We start from the raw sequence: 14,858 nt of genomic DNA, 5'->3' as shown, positions 1-14,858 counted from the left end.
GGGATCATTTATTTATCTGGAATATTTAATAATTTATAGCTATTTTACGTTTTGTGTTTTGAAAATATTTTTTGAATGCTCAAACGAGATCGAGCTTCACTTGCAAGATGTAAGCTTATAAAGCTGAACGACTTTATTTGAATTCTGATGTAGATTTAATACCCGTCATAAATCATAAATGTGATTATAAAAATTAGAATATAATATCAGAAATCAAAGTCATAAAGGCATGTGATGTGAAAGCTTTGAAATTTCATCATGAATTAAAGTATTAAGACATTTTTGTTGGAAAATTATTTACAAGTCACGTGCATACATGTGTGTATAAAGCTTAAATTTAAGAATAATATAGAACTTAATTTTGAATCCTAGAAAATTATTAATTCTTATCATATTTTAATACTGGCCATGATAATTTTTTATCAGCTGTTAGCCTTCTAATTCATGATTGATTGGAATTTATTGTTAACAGAAATAACTCAACTTCACGATAAAGTGTCCTTGCAAGAAAAAGAAATCCAAAAGTACAACAAGGTCATCATAAATGTCATTTCTATTTTATTTCTTCTATTTCTTTCCTTTTTTCCCCTTTTTTTTCCTCATCTTTTCTTTTCTTCCTTCCTTCCTTCCGTTCGCTCATTCTTTCTTTCTTTTCATTCATTCATTCATTCATTCATTTTTTGTTTATTTGTTTGTTTGCTTCTTTCTTTCTTCCTTTCTTCCTGTCTTTCTTTCTATCTCTAATTTTTCTTTCTTTCTTTCTTTCTTTTTTGTTTCTTTCTTCCTTCCTTCCTTCCTTTCTTTCTTTCTTTCTCTCTTTCTTTCTTTCTTTCTTTCTTTCTTTCTTTCTTTGTTTCTTCCTATCTTTCTTTGTTTCTTTGTTTTTTTGTTTCTTTCATTCCCTTTCTGATTCAACTGAAATGGATCTAGCTAGAACTCTAGCTATTGTAACGTTATTAACAATAACCTCATTTATATATTTCATATTAATTAATATTCATACTTTTGTTAACAGATAATAAACAAGAGCAAAAACAAAAAGGTATACAATAAAACCTCAATGTGTTTTATCATGCTTCTAGTATTTGTTTATCTCTTATTCTTTGACTAATTTGCATTTGATATTTTCAAGGAATATTCATTGCTTGTAGAAGAAAATGAGAGCTTCCAAAGACAATTCCAGGTATATTTAAGACTGGTTTCCATGACATGTAAAGTCAACAGTTTATTCGGCAGTAGACTATCATCAATCAAGAAATCATTAGAGATTATTTTCCATTTGATTGATGGTAGTCTACTGCTGTTTAACCTGTTGCGACATCCTCTAGGTAGGTTAGGAGGTAGGTAGGAGGTAGGTTAGGAGGGGGGGTATTATACAAGGGCAGCAGGGAGTACTGAATTTTTGCAATATCCTGTTTATAAGTTAGGAAGATGGAGGCACTATTAAATACCAGTATATTAAAACTTATTTTATGAGCGGCTAATGATATTATATTTATTCTTATAACTTGATCAAATAATATTGATTATTTTCCTGACTACTTTAGGCTCAAGAAGAAAATTTCAAACTACAAAACCAGACCCTTCTACTTGAGATAACTAGGGTAAGTAGTGGTTTTCTTTTGCTATTTATTTATTGCTTTATTCTTGTTTCATGTTTTCACCCATTCTTTCATCCATTGACTTCTTTATTTATTTATTTTTGCTTCAGTTGACTGAAGAAAATGAAGTGGTCAAAAAAGACAACGAGAGACTGCAGAAATCTGGGGGACAAGAATCTAGTGGAAATGATTCTGAATTAAGACGATTGAGAGCTGAGAATGCGGCCTTGCAGAAAAGTCTAGCAAGTAAGAACCTGTTTGTTATATGACTGAGAAATATTTTGTGGTTAATTCTATATAAAAATGTAGGTCATGCATGGTGATGAAAAGGGTGTTGATACATGATAATGATGATGGTGATGATACATACATGATGATGAAGATGATGATACATGATGATGAAGATGATGATGATACATGATGATGAAATGAAGATGGTGATGATACGAGATAATGAAGATGGTGGCCATGCATGTAGATGATGGTGATGATACTGTACATGATGATGAAGATGGTGATGATACATGATGATGAAGATGGTGGTGATGCATGTTGATAATAAATCCCCATAGGTCAATCAAGCAAGCAAACAGCCAATCAATGAAATGATTAGTGATGACATTGATTTATCTTGAAAGCTGTCTCCTCTCCATTCTTCCACTCAACATTTAAAATTATCTTTAGGTGTACAAGAAAAATCTGAGCAAGAAATCACCGACCTTCAACAACAGCTTCAAAATTTGTCTACCACTGAAACAGACGGAAGGAAATCTGACACTACAGCATCTGAAAAGCTAGGCTCAAGTACTGAAGAAAATATGGTTCAAAGTGAGCAAAATGAGCTGGAGGAGTCAAAGACCTCAAATGACAATGACAATACTGTAGCCTTACAGAATATACTTAATAATGAACTTAATGAATTAAGTATGAAAATAAGTAAAATTCTTCAAAGTAAGAGCTTGGGTGACAACGCACAAGATGATAATGAGGAGTCACAAGAGAATTCTGAAGAAAAGGAATCTGAAAAGGAAGATAGTGGGAATAATGAAGGGAATGCTACTGAATTACATCTGAACAAAGAATTACAGAGCACAAGGGAAAGGTTATTGGAAGCATTGGTTGCTTTACTTTCCTCAACAGAAAGTAAGTGTATTCTATATTTCACAACATTGGTGCGCAGACTGATGTATCGGGTTCCCTGTGTCTTCACCTGCCACAGAGAGCCCAAGGAACTGGGTATGCATTTTTCTACTCTTGACCCTAGGGCCCAGTTATTTTTACTGTGTATGCTCTACGAAATGCCAAAGAATCTAAGAAACCCTAGAAATTAAAGCATTGTACAAGTAAAAAATAAAATTTGAGCATGCACATCACATACCAGATACCTTATTTCTCGCCACTGTTTACAGAGTTCTGCAGTTGAGAGTCCGAGTAATGCCATACTGATTTGTTTGGGTTGCCTGTGTCAGCTACCACAGGAAGCCCAAGCAACTGGGTAACATCAGTTTTATATGTCTCACTTTAACTTTTGATTGATTTATTTTTCTAAGATTTTCAATTTACTCAAGGCCCTAAACTGTCAAAGGAACACATTCAACAGGTAAATAATGAAGAGTGGGTTTCACATTCTTGAAAATAATTGAACTAAAGGTTGAAATACTCCATTACATTTTTTTTTTTTTTTTTTATTTTTCATTTCAGGCGGAAGCCAAAATTTCATCTTTGGAAAAGCAATTAAAAGAAATGTCAGGTATTGAAAAAATGGACGGACGGACGGACGGATGAAGTTCTAGATTTTATGAGCAAATAATTACTTTATATTTATTTTTATTGTAGGATTACAGTTGCGCTTGGACACTGAGCTAGAGGAGAAGCGTCTTCTTCAAGAACAGCTACAACAGAAAGAGGTAAAATGTCAATTCACTTTCAGTACATGACCATGTTTTACAGGAGGTCTGATAGAAACTGAAATATTTGTTGTCAAAAACTTGAGGCAAAAAATTATCAAGCTGAGTCATCAAGTCATTTATTTTTTTAATGACTTGCAAAGTAGCCCTTAGTTTTGCAGTTTCTTGGAGGCGAAAAATGCAGCTGGAAAGAATACCAGCACAGTCCTCGGCTGTTATACATTTCACTTTCATATTACAATATCAGTTGTCATAATTTTGTCACTCAAACCATTTTTCGCTTTCATTTTCACATATTCTGTACTTTTTTAGGCCAGCAGTCAAACAGAAACAGCAAGCTTGAAAGATGAAATTGCTAAGGTCAGACATTAACACTGGTTATAATATTGTTCAACAATATAGGGGTGCGATTAGAGCTTGAATACTTCACTTTTCAATTATGTCATATACAGAAGTTACAAATTTGATTCTTAATTTTGAAATTAGAAAATAAAAATTGTTTGTTTTCTAGTTGACAGATAAAATTAAAAAGAAACAAGAAAGGTAAGTACCGCAATACATATACCGCAATATTTCTCGAACTCAAACACTATGATTACATAACTCTACCGAGCGACATCGAACCATGAGGGAATATTTCTGAGCCTATCACGTGACTCAGTCCAGTCTTCCGAACATTATTAACTTTTCCTTTGATTGTCTTGTTACCCTGTAGCTATCTCCAACTTCAAGACGAAAAAGAACATTTTTATTCAGAAAACAAGTAAGACAAGCATTACTGATATTTTCATGATCAACATGGTCATATGCCTTATTTCTTCACAAAGCAAGCTGCACACTGAAATCTGGTTTCTCGGTGCAGTCAATCAAAACTAATCAGTCGGTAGCTTTCACATTTTTAACTGACGGCAGTGAAAAACCAAATTCCAATGGGGAAATCACAGCTACAGAGTTCGCATGTTTATGAAAGTAGCAATAAAACAGCTGCAATCATAATAAATGATACAGTACTTTTAAAGTGAATGCTGTGTGCTTTGATAAAGCATGCACCCCAACCAATCAGAAAGTAAGCTCATATATTTTATAGATTATATTATTGTTTGTATTTGTTTTTATCACTTAGGAAAGCCATGGATGACTTGAAAGCAAAGAAAGATAATGAAATAAGGGTAAAAAGATTTGTATAGTTTTGTGGGGTTTTCCACTTTGGTAGGAGGTTGTCCTGCACCCAAAGATCCTTGAATTTCATACCTCTGGTTCTTTCGAATGTCATTATATCTTTTGATCTCAGATTCTTGCTGAACAAATGACAAAGTTACAGGAAGAACTTGGGACGTCAAACCAGGTAAACACTTTTGAAAATAATTTTGTTCTAGTGTTTGAGAACCCTTTGGGAATCTAGGGTGGAATAGCAGTAGTGGTCTCGCCTCTTGTGAACCTCTGTGTATATAGTTTATAAGTTTATGAGCTTATTTGGTCTCTTCCTTGATTCTACATGTAGGCTTTTCTTTTGGTTCTTCCCAGTTTTCCCAGTTCGTAAAGTAGCTGTGCCCTGACTTTGATCTGCCCAGAGGTTGTTTCAGGGTTCAATCTGTGAGTTAGACGTGCTCTGACTTTGATTAGCCCAGAGGTTGTTTCAGGGTTTGATCTGTGAGTTAGCTGTGCCCTGACTTTGATCAGCCCAGAGGTTGTGTCAGGGTATCAATAAGATTTGAAGGTTTGAAGAGTGAGCTAAGTACCCAATCTTTTTTGTGTTGCAGAGATATTTTGAACTTCAGGAAGAAAGTAGTGAAATGATAAAAGAGCTACAGAACTCTATCGTTAACCAACAAAGCAAGGTAGGACAGCTATACTATGAATGTATATGTAGCATTTCAAGAATTTTGTTGTAAAATTTTGAAATTTAGTGTTTCCAAAGAAACTGCTGTGGTTATCTGTGCGAGTGCAAATGCTTGGCTATGATTGGCTGAATTTGTTTTAGATGAAACATTGTAGGAGCTGCACAATGTCAACCAATTAGAAGTAATTTTTCTCACGTTCGTTTACACCTTCAAATAACCCCTGGCAATGGGCCTGAACAGAGTAGCATAGTATTTAAATGTACTTTTTAAGGATGCTTTCTATTTGACCTGTTACATTAGTTTTTATATTTCTTTTTGGATTCTTATGAAGGCATCATCAAGTGCTGAAGAAACAGAACAATTAGTCATCCAGTTAAGGTACTCACCATATCCCATGATTCCTTGACTACCCATCCAATCCTTGTTTCCATTATCTTGTCTGTATTAATATTGTTATTTTTTTCCCCAATACCCTATGCTTCGTGTTGCTTTCAGACTTCTAACATCAAGAAACTCTAACCTTTTACATTGATCTATATTGTTCCTTATGTTAACTCTCTTTTAGATCAGAAAAAGACACCATAGCGAAAGAGCTTGAAACTCTTAATAAGGTAACTCACCACCTATTTGAGACCATATGTCATTCTCTTGAGAATAAGATTCTTTGTTGGAGTTTTATCCATGTTCATTCAGAGTATTAGCATTTTTCAATGTATTGGGATTTCTGCCTTGAAACTCTGTTTTACTGTAATTACTGAAAGAGTGCTTGTTCTTTCTTTTAGAAACTTGTAATGAATGCACAAGAAGCTGAGGAAGCAGCAGTAAGCAGATTTTACATTTTAATTAACACTTGCGTGCACTGCCTTGCCTCAGATTGGCAGAACAGGTTCTGTTAATCCCTGATAGTGTGTGAAGTAAATAAGTGTTTCAACAAATGCCATTTTTTAACATCAGGACCTTATCTCACGACTTGAAGAAAAAATTCAATCAAGTGAAACAAAATACTTGGAGCTGAACTCAGTTGTTGTTGGTTTAAGAGAACAAGACAAGGTAACACAACAAATCCATATTAACCCTCTCACTGATATCCATGAGAGATCATAGTCAGCAGTAGCACCACTTGGACCACTTGCTACTACCCATGGAATATATTATAGTTGTAGCAAGATGATGAAGGTGTTCCACAGTGATCCGTTTTTGGACCACTTGCTGCTACCCATGATAGATTATAGTTGTAGCAAGTTGCTAAAGGTGTACCACAGTGATCAGTTCTTGGACTACTTTCTACTACCCATGAAATATATTATAGTTGTAGCATGTTGCTTAAGGTGTTCCATGGTGATCATTTCTTGGACCACTCCCAATTATTACTCATGAAAAGCTCTTGGTTTCAGGAGCAACGAGGTGCCATCGACAGTTTGAACACACAAATCCAACAGTTAACAGAAGAAAGAGATAAGCTTGCTACCTCTTATGAAGAAACCTCAAAGGTACACCTTCATTTCTTGGTTTCAGAGATCCTTTGGGTAGTGTAGTGGTAATGAACTTGACTCTCACCTAAGGGGTCTCAGGTTTGATTCCTGGACTCCCCACCCCCCCCCCCCCCCCCACCCCATGACTAATACCTCACTACACTCCTGGTATCAACATCACTGATCCAGGCAGCAGTTTGACACATTCTACCTTTTTTTAAGAGATTGGTGAATAACGTGATAATTTCTGCTTTTACAAGCAATTGGTCTGTTGCTCAGAATTTTTCGTTTTTGTTTTGTTTTGAAATTTCTTAGCTTGCTGAGAAACGTAAGAGTGCATTGGACCAGATGGCAATTGAACGACAAGAAGTTGATCAGACACACAGAGAACAGATAGAGAAGTTACAAGAAGAGCATAAGGTCTGTTGTTTCTCACTTTATCCTTAACTATGACCCTCTTCCTCGATCCTGTTAACTACCCCTCTCTCTCTTACCTTACGGTACATTCCTGTCTCAGTTTATCTTTTCCACTGAATGTCTCTGTACTCTTTTTCCCCGTCTCTCAACCCAAACTTAATTCCCTCCATGTCCTTGTTAGGGAAGCATGAAGCATGGGTGGCGTAGTGGTGAGAGCGCTCGCCTGCTGTGCTTTGTGTTGTGAGTGGAATGAGTCGAATTGTTTGTTGTTTCTCTCCTGTGCTTCAAGGATTTTTCTCTGGTTTCTCCATTTTTTCTCCCTCCACAAAAAACGACTTCTAAATTCCAATTCAATCATGGAACAAGGCCAACAGGATCGTTAGCCACTGGCTATTAAGTGCTACCCTCATAAAAACAATGACAGTGGTACTGTCTCCATCCATGTTACACTTTGCTTTCTTCAATACCCCATTTCTCTTACCTTCTTCATAATCCTAATAAGTTCTTCTTACATTTATTATTTCTTTAGAAAGCTGTGACTGAATTGACCAACCAACTGACAGGTGAAAAGGTACAACTACAGCTTTAGGTTGCGGTCTTATAAAAAATCTACCACGTTAATTGCAAGTTCTATTGATGATAAAACATGGAAAAATGGCGTATGCCATGTTTAATGAATATGAAATTTTCTCTTAGAAATTGCGTAAAGAAGCAGACGATCTACAGCAGAAACTAAACGACAGCAAGTCCAAGCTGCAGTCTTCAGAAGAGAAGTGTGGCTGGTTTGAACGAACGCTGGCCAAAACTGAGGCAAGTAGTGAGTGATTTCACACCTCATTTTAAAAACATGAACAGCAAGAACAGAAATGTTTACAGTTCTAATAACTTGCTTCCATAGCACGTAACCTTGTAAGGGGGGATGGGGATGGCTGGTAGATTTGCAGTAAACGTTTTAAAAAATATTGTATATCTCCCCCCTTTCACTATCAGTAAGAAATTCATGAGACGGACCTCCTATTAAGTCAACAAGGAAACAGCTTTTATCGAAATAAAAAGGTTAGACCCTTCACAAAAGTTCCGATTTTTACTTATGGCCCTCCCCTTGGAGCCCCCACCCCCTCCCCCATAAAGAGGAGGCTGAGGGGTCGAAGCATTTTACGTTTCAAATGCTTAGTATATATTGATGGACTTGAGATCTTTTACCAGTTACATTTTCACCTCCTGTGCGCATCCTCAAGCTGCAGTTCATATTAAAACCTTTACTTGTTTAATATGAAATAGTGCTTACCATGATCCTAAACGGTCTCAGCGTTGTTGAAATAAGGAAACATTGTCTTGTCGTGTCATTAGGAGGCTGCTAATGCTGAAAAAGAGCAAAACAAGAAAAATACAGAAGATTTGATCGAAAAACACAAGCAAGATATGTCCAGTTTGAATGAGGAAAGAGAGAAGCAAATAGCAGTAAGTATTTTATTGATTCTTGAATTTTTCGGTCAGTCTTGACAGTCGTGACAGAAAGTTTATTCCTATGAGAAAAAAAGAAGAATAGAAGTGCTTAAACCTATAGACCCCTTGTCGGAATGCAGCTCAATTTGGAGGACATAACAATGGATTTCCAATTCTCAGGAAATTGAAATTCTTTTGTTTTGTCCTCCAAATTGAGCTGCTTTGACGTCACAAGCAAGGGTTCTATAGTTCCAAATCAAAGCGGACTTACTGTTGGATTACAATCAGCTGATAAAAGTCTTTGGATCTCATTATCTGCTCCTAATATTGGTCAAACACTAAGCACCAAGCCCTGTCAACTAGAATTCTAATGAAAATTTGTGATTAAGCAGATGAAAATTCTGCACGAGACAGAAATAGCGTCTATTAATACCCAGACTTATCTAAATGTTTTCCGTCAAAAGGAACTGACTTCTCAGATAGAAGAGTTGAATGCCAAGATCGAATCACAAGAGGAAGAACATAGTAAGGAAATGGAAGACCGGTCAGAGGAGATTACTAAACTAACACAGGAATTGAAGGATAAACAAGTAGAGAATAAGATAGCTGGCAAGAAAGGAGATCAACTGGTATGTCAATAGACTCCTTTAGCTTGGGCGCCATGTTTTTAACCTGCGTGTCATTCTCTTGAGTATCATTACTTGTTGTCATAACGGTCGCGCATGAGAAGACACGTGAATGTGGATGCCACTCAATGTTTTCCTATTTCAACCTGCGTGTCATTTTCTTGAGTATTATTACTTTACTGAACGGTTTCGCATGAGAAGACACATGAATATGGGTACAACTCAATATTTTCAACATGTGTCATTCTATTGAGTGTTATTACTTTCTTTGACTCCATTCGCATTTCAAGACGTGTCAATTTCACAATACCACTCAAGCAAAGAATCTTATTCTGAAGAGAATGAGGAAGCACAGCTAGCAAGCAACAACGCCCCAATCCTTTTTACAAGGGGTTTGTTGTGGTTAAGTCTATGAAGAAGCTATACCCTCATACGTGCATACCATATATAATGAAGAAAGACTTGTCTTCGTCTTTGCATTTCTAGGTAAAGGACCTAAAAAGGCAATATAGACTAGAAAGAAAACGTGCTGATCAGCTACAGCAGAAACTACAAGAAGCTTTATCAGAAAATAGAGCAAAGCAAAGTAAGGATTTCTTGCGTACTGGTTTCTGACGAAAATCATTGATGACACTTGTTTGAGATCTTACGCGCGGTTAGGGACGGACCATTAGATTATGGGGGGGGGGGGGGAGGGTTGCGTAAATCACTTCACCTACGAAAACAAATCGCGCTCTTAGAAAAGAAATATCGAGCAAACACAAAAAACGTTGCGTGTAAGGGTTATAAAAATAAAATTCATGCAACCTCCATCTCAAAGATCTAATGGTTCATCGCTTATCGAGCAAACGTCCAACAGGGAAATCGGGCACCAGGCTCCTGTTGTCTGTTGTCCCATTTTTCTGTGGTAATGTTCCAGTAATACATCGACATTTTCAGTTTTAGCCAGCAGTGCAGGCGTTCTTAAGGTCGTTTACACAGGCGATTTTTTCGTCGATTTGCAGCGCGATTTCCACATCGATTCTTGTGGCGATTCACGTGTGATCATAAATTGCTCGTGTAAACTACCGCCGATTTCGATAAATTCACATCGCCGATGAATCACCACTATTTTGAACATGTTCGAATTTAGTGCGATTTTTCGGCGATTTTTTCTGCAAGAATCGCAGTGGAAATCGCCGAATAAATCGCCTGTGTAAACGGGCCTTTAGTTGGTTCTGGTTCCTCCTGAACAGAACCAAAAACGCTGCAATAAAAGCTAATTCAATTCGGGCGTAATGTTTTCTCCCTCAGACCGCATGTCATTCCCTTGAATATGGTTTCTTTGGTAAGGTGGCTTGTCATAGTGCTAAACAGGCCTCCCATTCTGAATGGGTCTTTCTTTCTTTCTGTTAAGATTTTGACGAACTTTTTCACGCTCCAGGATCATATCAACGAAGAAACAGCGGGTAAGAACACCGTGGGTTTAGACTTGATTAGACATGCGCTCTAAGGCTATACTCGCAAGCTCACTGGGGAACGATCTCGTACTCAGAGTCCTTATTTCTTTTTGCGCATGCTCGAAGATCAGTTTTGGGGAATAGAATTTTTTTAATTTACTAGAGGTATGCTGTATGTGCTGTGCTGTGCTGTGCTGTGCTGTGCTGTGCTGTGCTGTGCTGTGCTGTGCTGTGCTGTGCTGTGCTGTGCTGTGCTGTGCTGTGCTTTTTCTTGGTAACACAATCTTTCTTTCTTCTTTTACGTCTAGCGATTCTTCGATCCTGAGTCCCAACAGGAGTGACATCGACAGTCCAGATATTCGAGTAAGAAACAGTCCTTATTTTTGTTAGTTTTGCTTTTCCTGTTTCTTACATATTTCTGCTATCCCTCTTCAGCCACCAAGTCCTACATCATCCATGACGGGCTTGTTAAGCGAGGACACCACTGATCTGATTGAAAGACTTGCTGATGTGCAACAAGAAAAATGGCTTCTGGAAGAAAAGGTGATCATGTTACGGCCAGTCTTCTACACAGCCGCATTAGGATCGTCACGCAACGCGCTCTCTGTAGTTAAAGGAGAGAGAACTTGCGTGACCAAGGTCCTATCGTACGTTCCCTTTTAAACTTGACTGGAAAATTGTACTTGGTATACTAATGTTGTTCTCGTATGCTCTTAAGGTTCGTCACCTGGAAGAGACGGGTGGTGCTCTTGCTGATGATTTGATGCAAAAATCGCACGTCATTCAAGCATATGCCATGCAAACTAAACTAGGTGAGTCGTCTTTTACCTTTACGATATATGTAGGCAAATCCGTAATGGTTGTGGATTCTGGATTCCAGTTGCTGGATTTCCAGATTCTATATTTTCGATTCTAGATTCCACTTTGTATATTTCGGATTTTTGGTTTTGCGGATTTAAAAATTAGATTTAAATTTAAAGATTTAAAGCCCAGAGGTTGTTTGAGGATGCTATAAAATTTGAAGTTTTTGAATATAATTACTTACAAATGTTGACTTATTTTTTACTTCGTTACATTACGAGAAGCGCAAATCATGATAATGTTGTATGCTTTTCTTGTATAGGTCCTATAAATGAATCGCCCAAGTCGCCCACGATTTCGAGTATCAAAGAAAAGATGAAATCTAGTTTAAGCATTGGAAGGAACAAAACTGACACCAGGAAGATCCAAGTGATGTTAGAAGAGACGCTGATGAAGAATGTCCAACTGCAAGAAGTATGCCAAACAACGGCTATTTTTCTTTTTCCATACATACATAATCTTTATTGAAGCTTCTTTAAAAGGGCTCTTCAGCAACAGTAGACCGTTTTCTCAAGGTTGCGCGCTCATCCAAATTGAAAAAAATTGACAGGCAACAATACCAGAATAGGAGCTTTCTATTGAGAATTATCATACATTTCTATGAGAGTTTTCGAGGCGTAGCCAAGTTTTTCTCATAATTCTCGAGTGCTTTAGAGCTCTCAGAGTGTTTATATCACAGTACAGAGACATTTGTTTTATATTGCTTTTATAAAATATTTTTGAACAACTTTGCGCGAGCGTGTCTCTGTCCTCTGATATAAACACTGTAGCCCACCAATGAGCGTGCGTGTTATATGTCAAATATTTTATAATTCTGTTTTATAAGTGTGGCGTGATTGAAATTTGACATTGTGTTTTTGTTTACAGGATATTGACAGTTTGTCTAAACAACTGGAGAAATACGTCAAAAAAGAAGAAATAGCGATTCTACAAAACCGTCAACCTAACAGAAGTAGTACACCAAGAAACCATAATGAACAAGAGAACACCGAGTCAGCAATTCAGAATCACTCCACAATGAATGATGACGCTAATGGTATAGAACAAACCACAACTAAAGAGAATGAATCGGGCGAATAAAGTCTGCTAAGGTTTGAATTGGGCCAAGGTGTGAATAGGCAAAGTAAAAGATAATCGAAGAGGTTCTGAGGCCAAGACATCAGTGGAGGCAAGACCATGAGAGAATTGCAGGCCTGATTCGTGGCTTGCTCATGACATCATGATCGTTTGACATGCGTGTGATATCTGCGCATAATGTGACGGCTTTCATTGTGCATAACGTCATATCAGTTTGATGCGCATGTAACGGCTTTGCTTGTGAAAGATGTTCAGTGTGCATGTGGCGACTTGGCTGGTGCATAACGTCAAATTGTTTATTATGCATATGACATCTTTCATATTGCATGACGTCAATTCCATTTGATGTGTATGAGATATGTCAAATAAAAGACGATTAGTGTGCATTTGGCAGTTTTGCTGGCACATGGCATCATATTATATATTATGCATATGACGTCTTTCATTTTGCATGACATCATATTCAATTGATGCGCAGGTGACATGACGTCTTTTCGGAAGGATTGCTAATAATCAAGCAATATTGCACCAATAATTTGACCACATCCACGACGACCAATAACAATATAAAATTAAAATAAACTATTACTTAGTTAGGTGGACCTAACTCAATTGATAAGGGAATGAAATACATTTTAAAGATAAAATAAAGGCCATATGTTTTTATATTCATTTATAAAACCTTCTTTAAGGAGAAAGCTAGCAAAATATTAATAACGAATATGCACGATTATCGTGCGAAACAGAAGAAAAACTTAAACTTTGCCAAAAGATACCATGAAGATTCTTTACATGGTAACTTAGTTTTTTTAAAGCGCTTTTGTTTTTTCTGGGCATGCTTAACAGTAGTCACAGCGTGTGAATAAACATGAATATGTTTCTTTGGGCCAAAAGTTTATATACGAAAAGAATGATTAGAAGTTTTTTGAGTAAGATATTTCGGATGATATCCATCGTTCATCATCAGTTTAATGACTCACTACAAGTGTATTACAGTGAAATACTATAAAGCCTTAGGGACTAATACATATTACAACGAATGGATGCTTTGAATAACATGGGGAAAAAGTACTGTGCATATGTGGGATGCTATTATAATCAATAAATCTTGTCCCTAGAACTGGTGTTCCTCGCCATCAGAACCGAAGTAGATGCTGACCATGAGAAACATAATCTTAGGTACGAGAGAGGATGTAATACATGAAAACTCTTAGAGATGCATAACTGCACAGACTAAGTGGGTCGATTTGTTTCAATGTTATTCAAACACCACTGAAAATATAGCCAATCAAAATGCCAGAAAGCTGTTGCGTATTAGGCAATATTCCACTGTTTTTTCCCATAAGGCATTGCGGTCAAGGTATATTTTGAATGGTTAAGGACAAAATAGTTAATTAACCAATGATTTCTCATGACACACCATGAAATATCCCACTTGTCACTTCAATGTGTTTCCTTTGTCAATACACTCGTCTGAAGGCCTTGGATATTCCATGGTATGCCATTCACAACCATAAAATAACTAGTATATACTATATATTTTTAATTTAAATTAATTATATGATCAATGTAGTTATGGCAAATTCCCACAAAATTGGCTGCCATGTGGGATGACATATTGCCTCTAATGTTCTAAATTTTATACATAAAGGTCAAAACACTAGTGTCAAGGGTTTGCATTGAAATTCAAGACCGAGGGCAGCAGGGGAGCATGTTCGTTTTAACTGGTTTAAAACCAACCAAGCCCCATTTCTAATGTTTGGTGTCAGATTTTAATTTTCAATGAGAAACCTGTCCCTGGCTTTGAATTCAGCCCTGCTCTCCCCTGTTAGTATCAATGCTGAATTCAAAACCCTGGGACAGGTTTTCTATCAAAATTCAAAACTGACGTCAAAACAATAGAAATAGGGCGTGGTTGGTTTTTCAACTCAATTAAGTGGGTTAGCCCAGAGAATTTGGGGCTATTTCATTCAATTAACCACTTTCAATACATCTGTTCAGTGGTCGGTCAACCACAAAGCATTTAAACAAGGCTGCAATGTAGTTTTAAAAAGTTTGCACCCTTGGTTGAAAGCTTTGTGTGTGACCAGTTAACCAATGTTTGAAAAGAGGCATTCAACTTTTCACAAGTAAGATTGTTAAAATATAAACACATTTACAGTTCCACAGAA

At 36.8% G+C, this 14,858-nt stretch overlaps 1 protein-coding gene across 1 annotated transcript in view; it reads left to right on the top strand.

Moving 5' to 3' along the window:
• Window positions 1-14,858, top strand: part of LOC116301429 (GRIP1-associated protein 1) — a 16,962-nt gene extending 2,104 nt beyond the window's left edge. Inside the window, exons 4-35 of the mRNA XM_031710482.2 lie at window positions 473-534; window positions 1,016-1,042; window positions 1,133-1,183; window positions 1,548-1,604; window positions 1,712-1,847; window positions 2,286-2,744; window positions 3,152-3,201; window positions 3,303-3,351; window positions 3,438-3,508; window positions 3,821-3,868; window positions 4,020-4,051; window positions 4,224-4,271; window positions 4,632-4,677; window positions 4,800-4,853; window positions 5,269-5,346; window positions 5,681-5,727; window positions 5,915-5,960; window positions 6,132-6,170; window positions 6,304-6,399; window positions 6,744-6,839; window positions 7,137-7,241; window positions 7,768-7,809; window positions 7,935-8,048; window positions 8,589-8,699; window positions 9,149-9,313; window positions 9,797-9,896; window positions 10,707-10,758; window positions 11,058-11,112; window positions 11,185-11,292; window positions 11,468-11,561; window positions 11,873-12,024; window positions 12,478-14,858. Coding sequence (XP_031566342.2) covers window positions 473-534; window positions 1,016-1,042; window positions 1,133-1,183; window positions 1,548-1,604; window positions 1,712-1,847; window positions 2,286-2,744; window positions 3,152-3,201; window positions 3,303-3,351; window positions 3,438-3,508; window positions 3,821-3,868; window positions 4,020-4,051; window positions 4,224-4,271; window positions 4,632-4,677; window positions 4,800-4,853; window positions 5,269-5,346; window positions 5,681-5,727; window positions 5,915-5,960; window positions 6,132-6,170; window positions 6,304-6,399; window positions 6,744-6,839; window positions 7,137-7,241; window positions 7,768-7,809; window positions 7,935-8,048; window positions 8,589-8,699; window positions 9,149-9,313; window positions 9,797-9,896; window positions 10,707-10,758; window positions 11,058-11,112; window positions 11,185-11,292; window positions 11,468-11,561; window positions 11,873-12,024; window positions 12,478-12,690 — 2,903 coding nt within the window. The 3' untranslated portion in view covers window positions 12,691-14,858. The remainder of the gene's footprint in view (window positions 1-472; window positions 535-1,015; window positions 1,043-1,132; window positions 1,184-1,547; window positions 1,605-1,711; window positions 1,848-2,285; window positions 2,745-3,151; window positions 3,202-3,302; window positions 3,352-3,437; window positions 3,509-3,820; window positions 3,869-4,019; window positions 4,052-4,223; window positions 4,272-4,631; window positions 4,678-4,799; window positions 4,854-5,268; window positions 5,347-5,680; window positions 5,728-5,914; window positions 5,961-6,131; window positions 6,171-6,303; window positions 6,400-6,743; window positions 6,840-7,136; window positions 7,242-7,767; window positions 7,810-7,934; window positions 8,049-8,588; window positions 8,700-9,148; window positions 9,314-9,796; window positions 9,897-10,706; window positions 10,759-11,057; window positions 11,113-11,184; window positions 11,293-11,467; window positions 11,562-11,872; window positions 12,025-12,477) is intronic.

This window comes from Actinia tenebrosa, unplaced genomic scaffold (assembly GCF_029948245.1).
Source record: "Actinia tenebrosa isolate PJP-AT-01 unplaced genomic scaffold, QUT_ActTen_1.0 PGA_scaffold3__52_contigs__length_22856419, whole genome shotgun sequence".
Classification (NCBI taxonomy): Eukaryota; Metazoa; Cnidaria; class Anthozoa; order Actiniaria; family Actiniidae; genus Actinia; species Actinia tenebrosa.
This window is presented reverse-complemented; position numbering and strand designations above follow the sequence as displayed.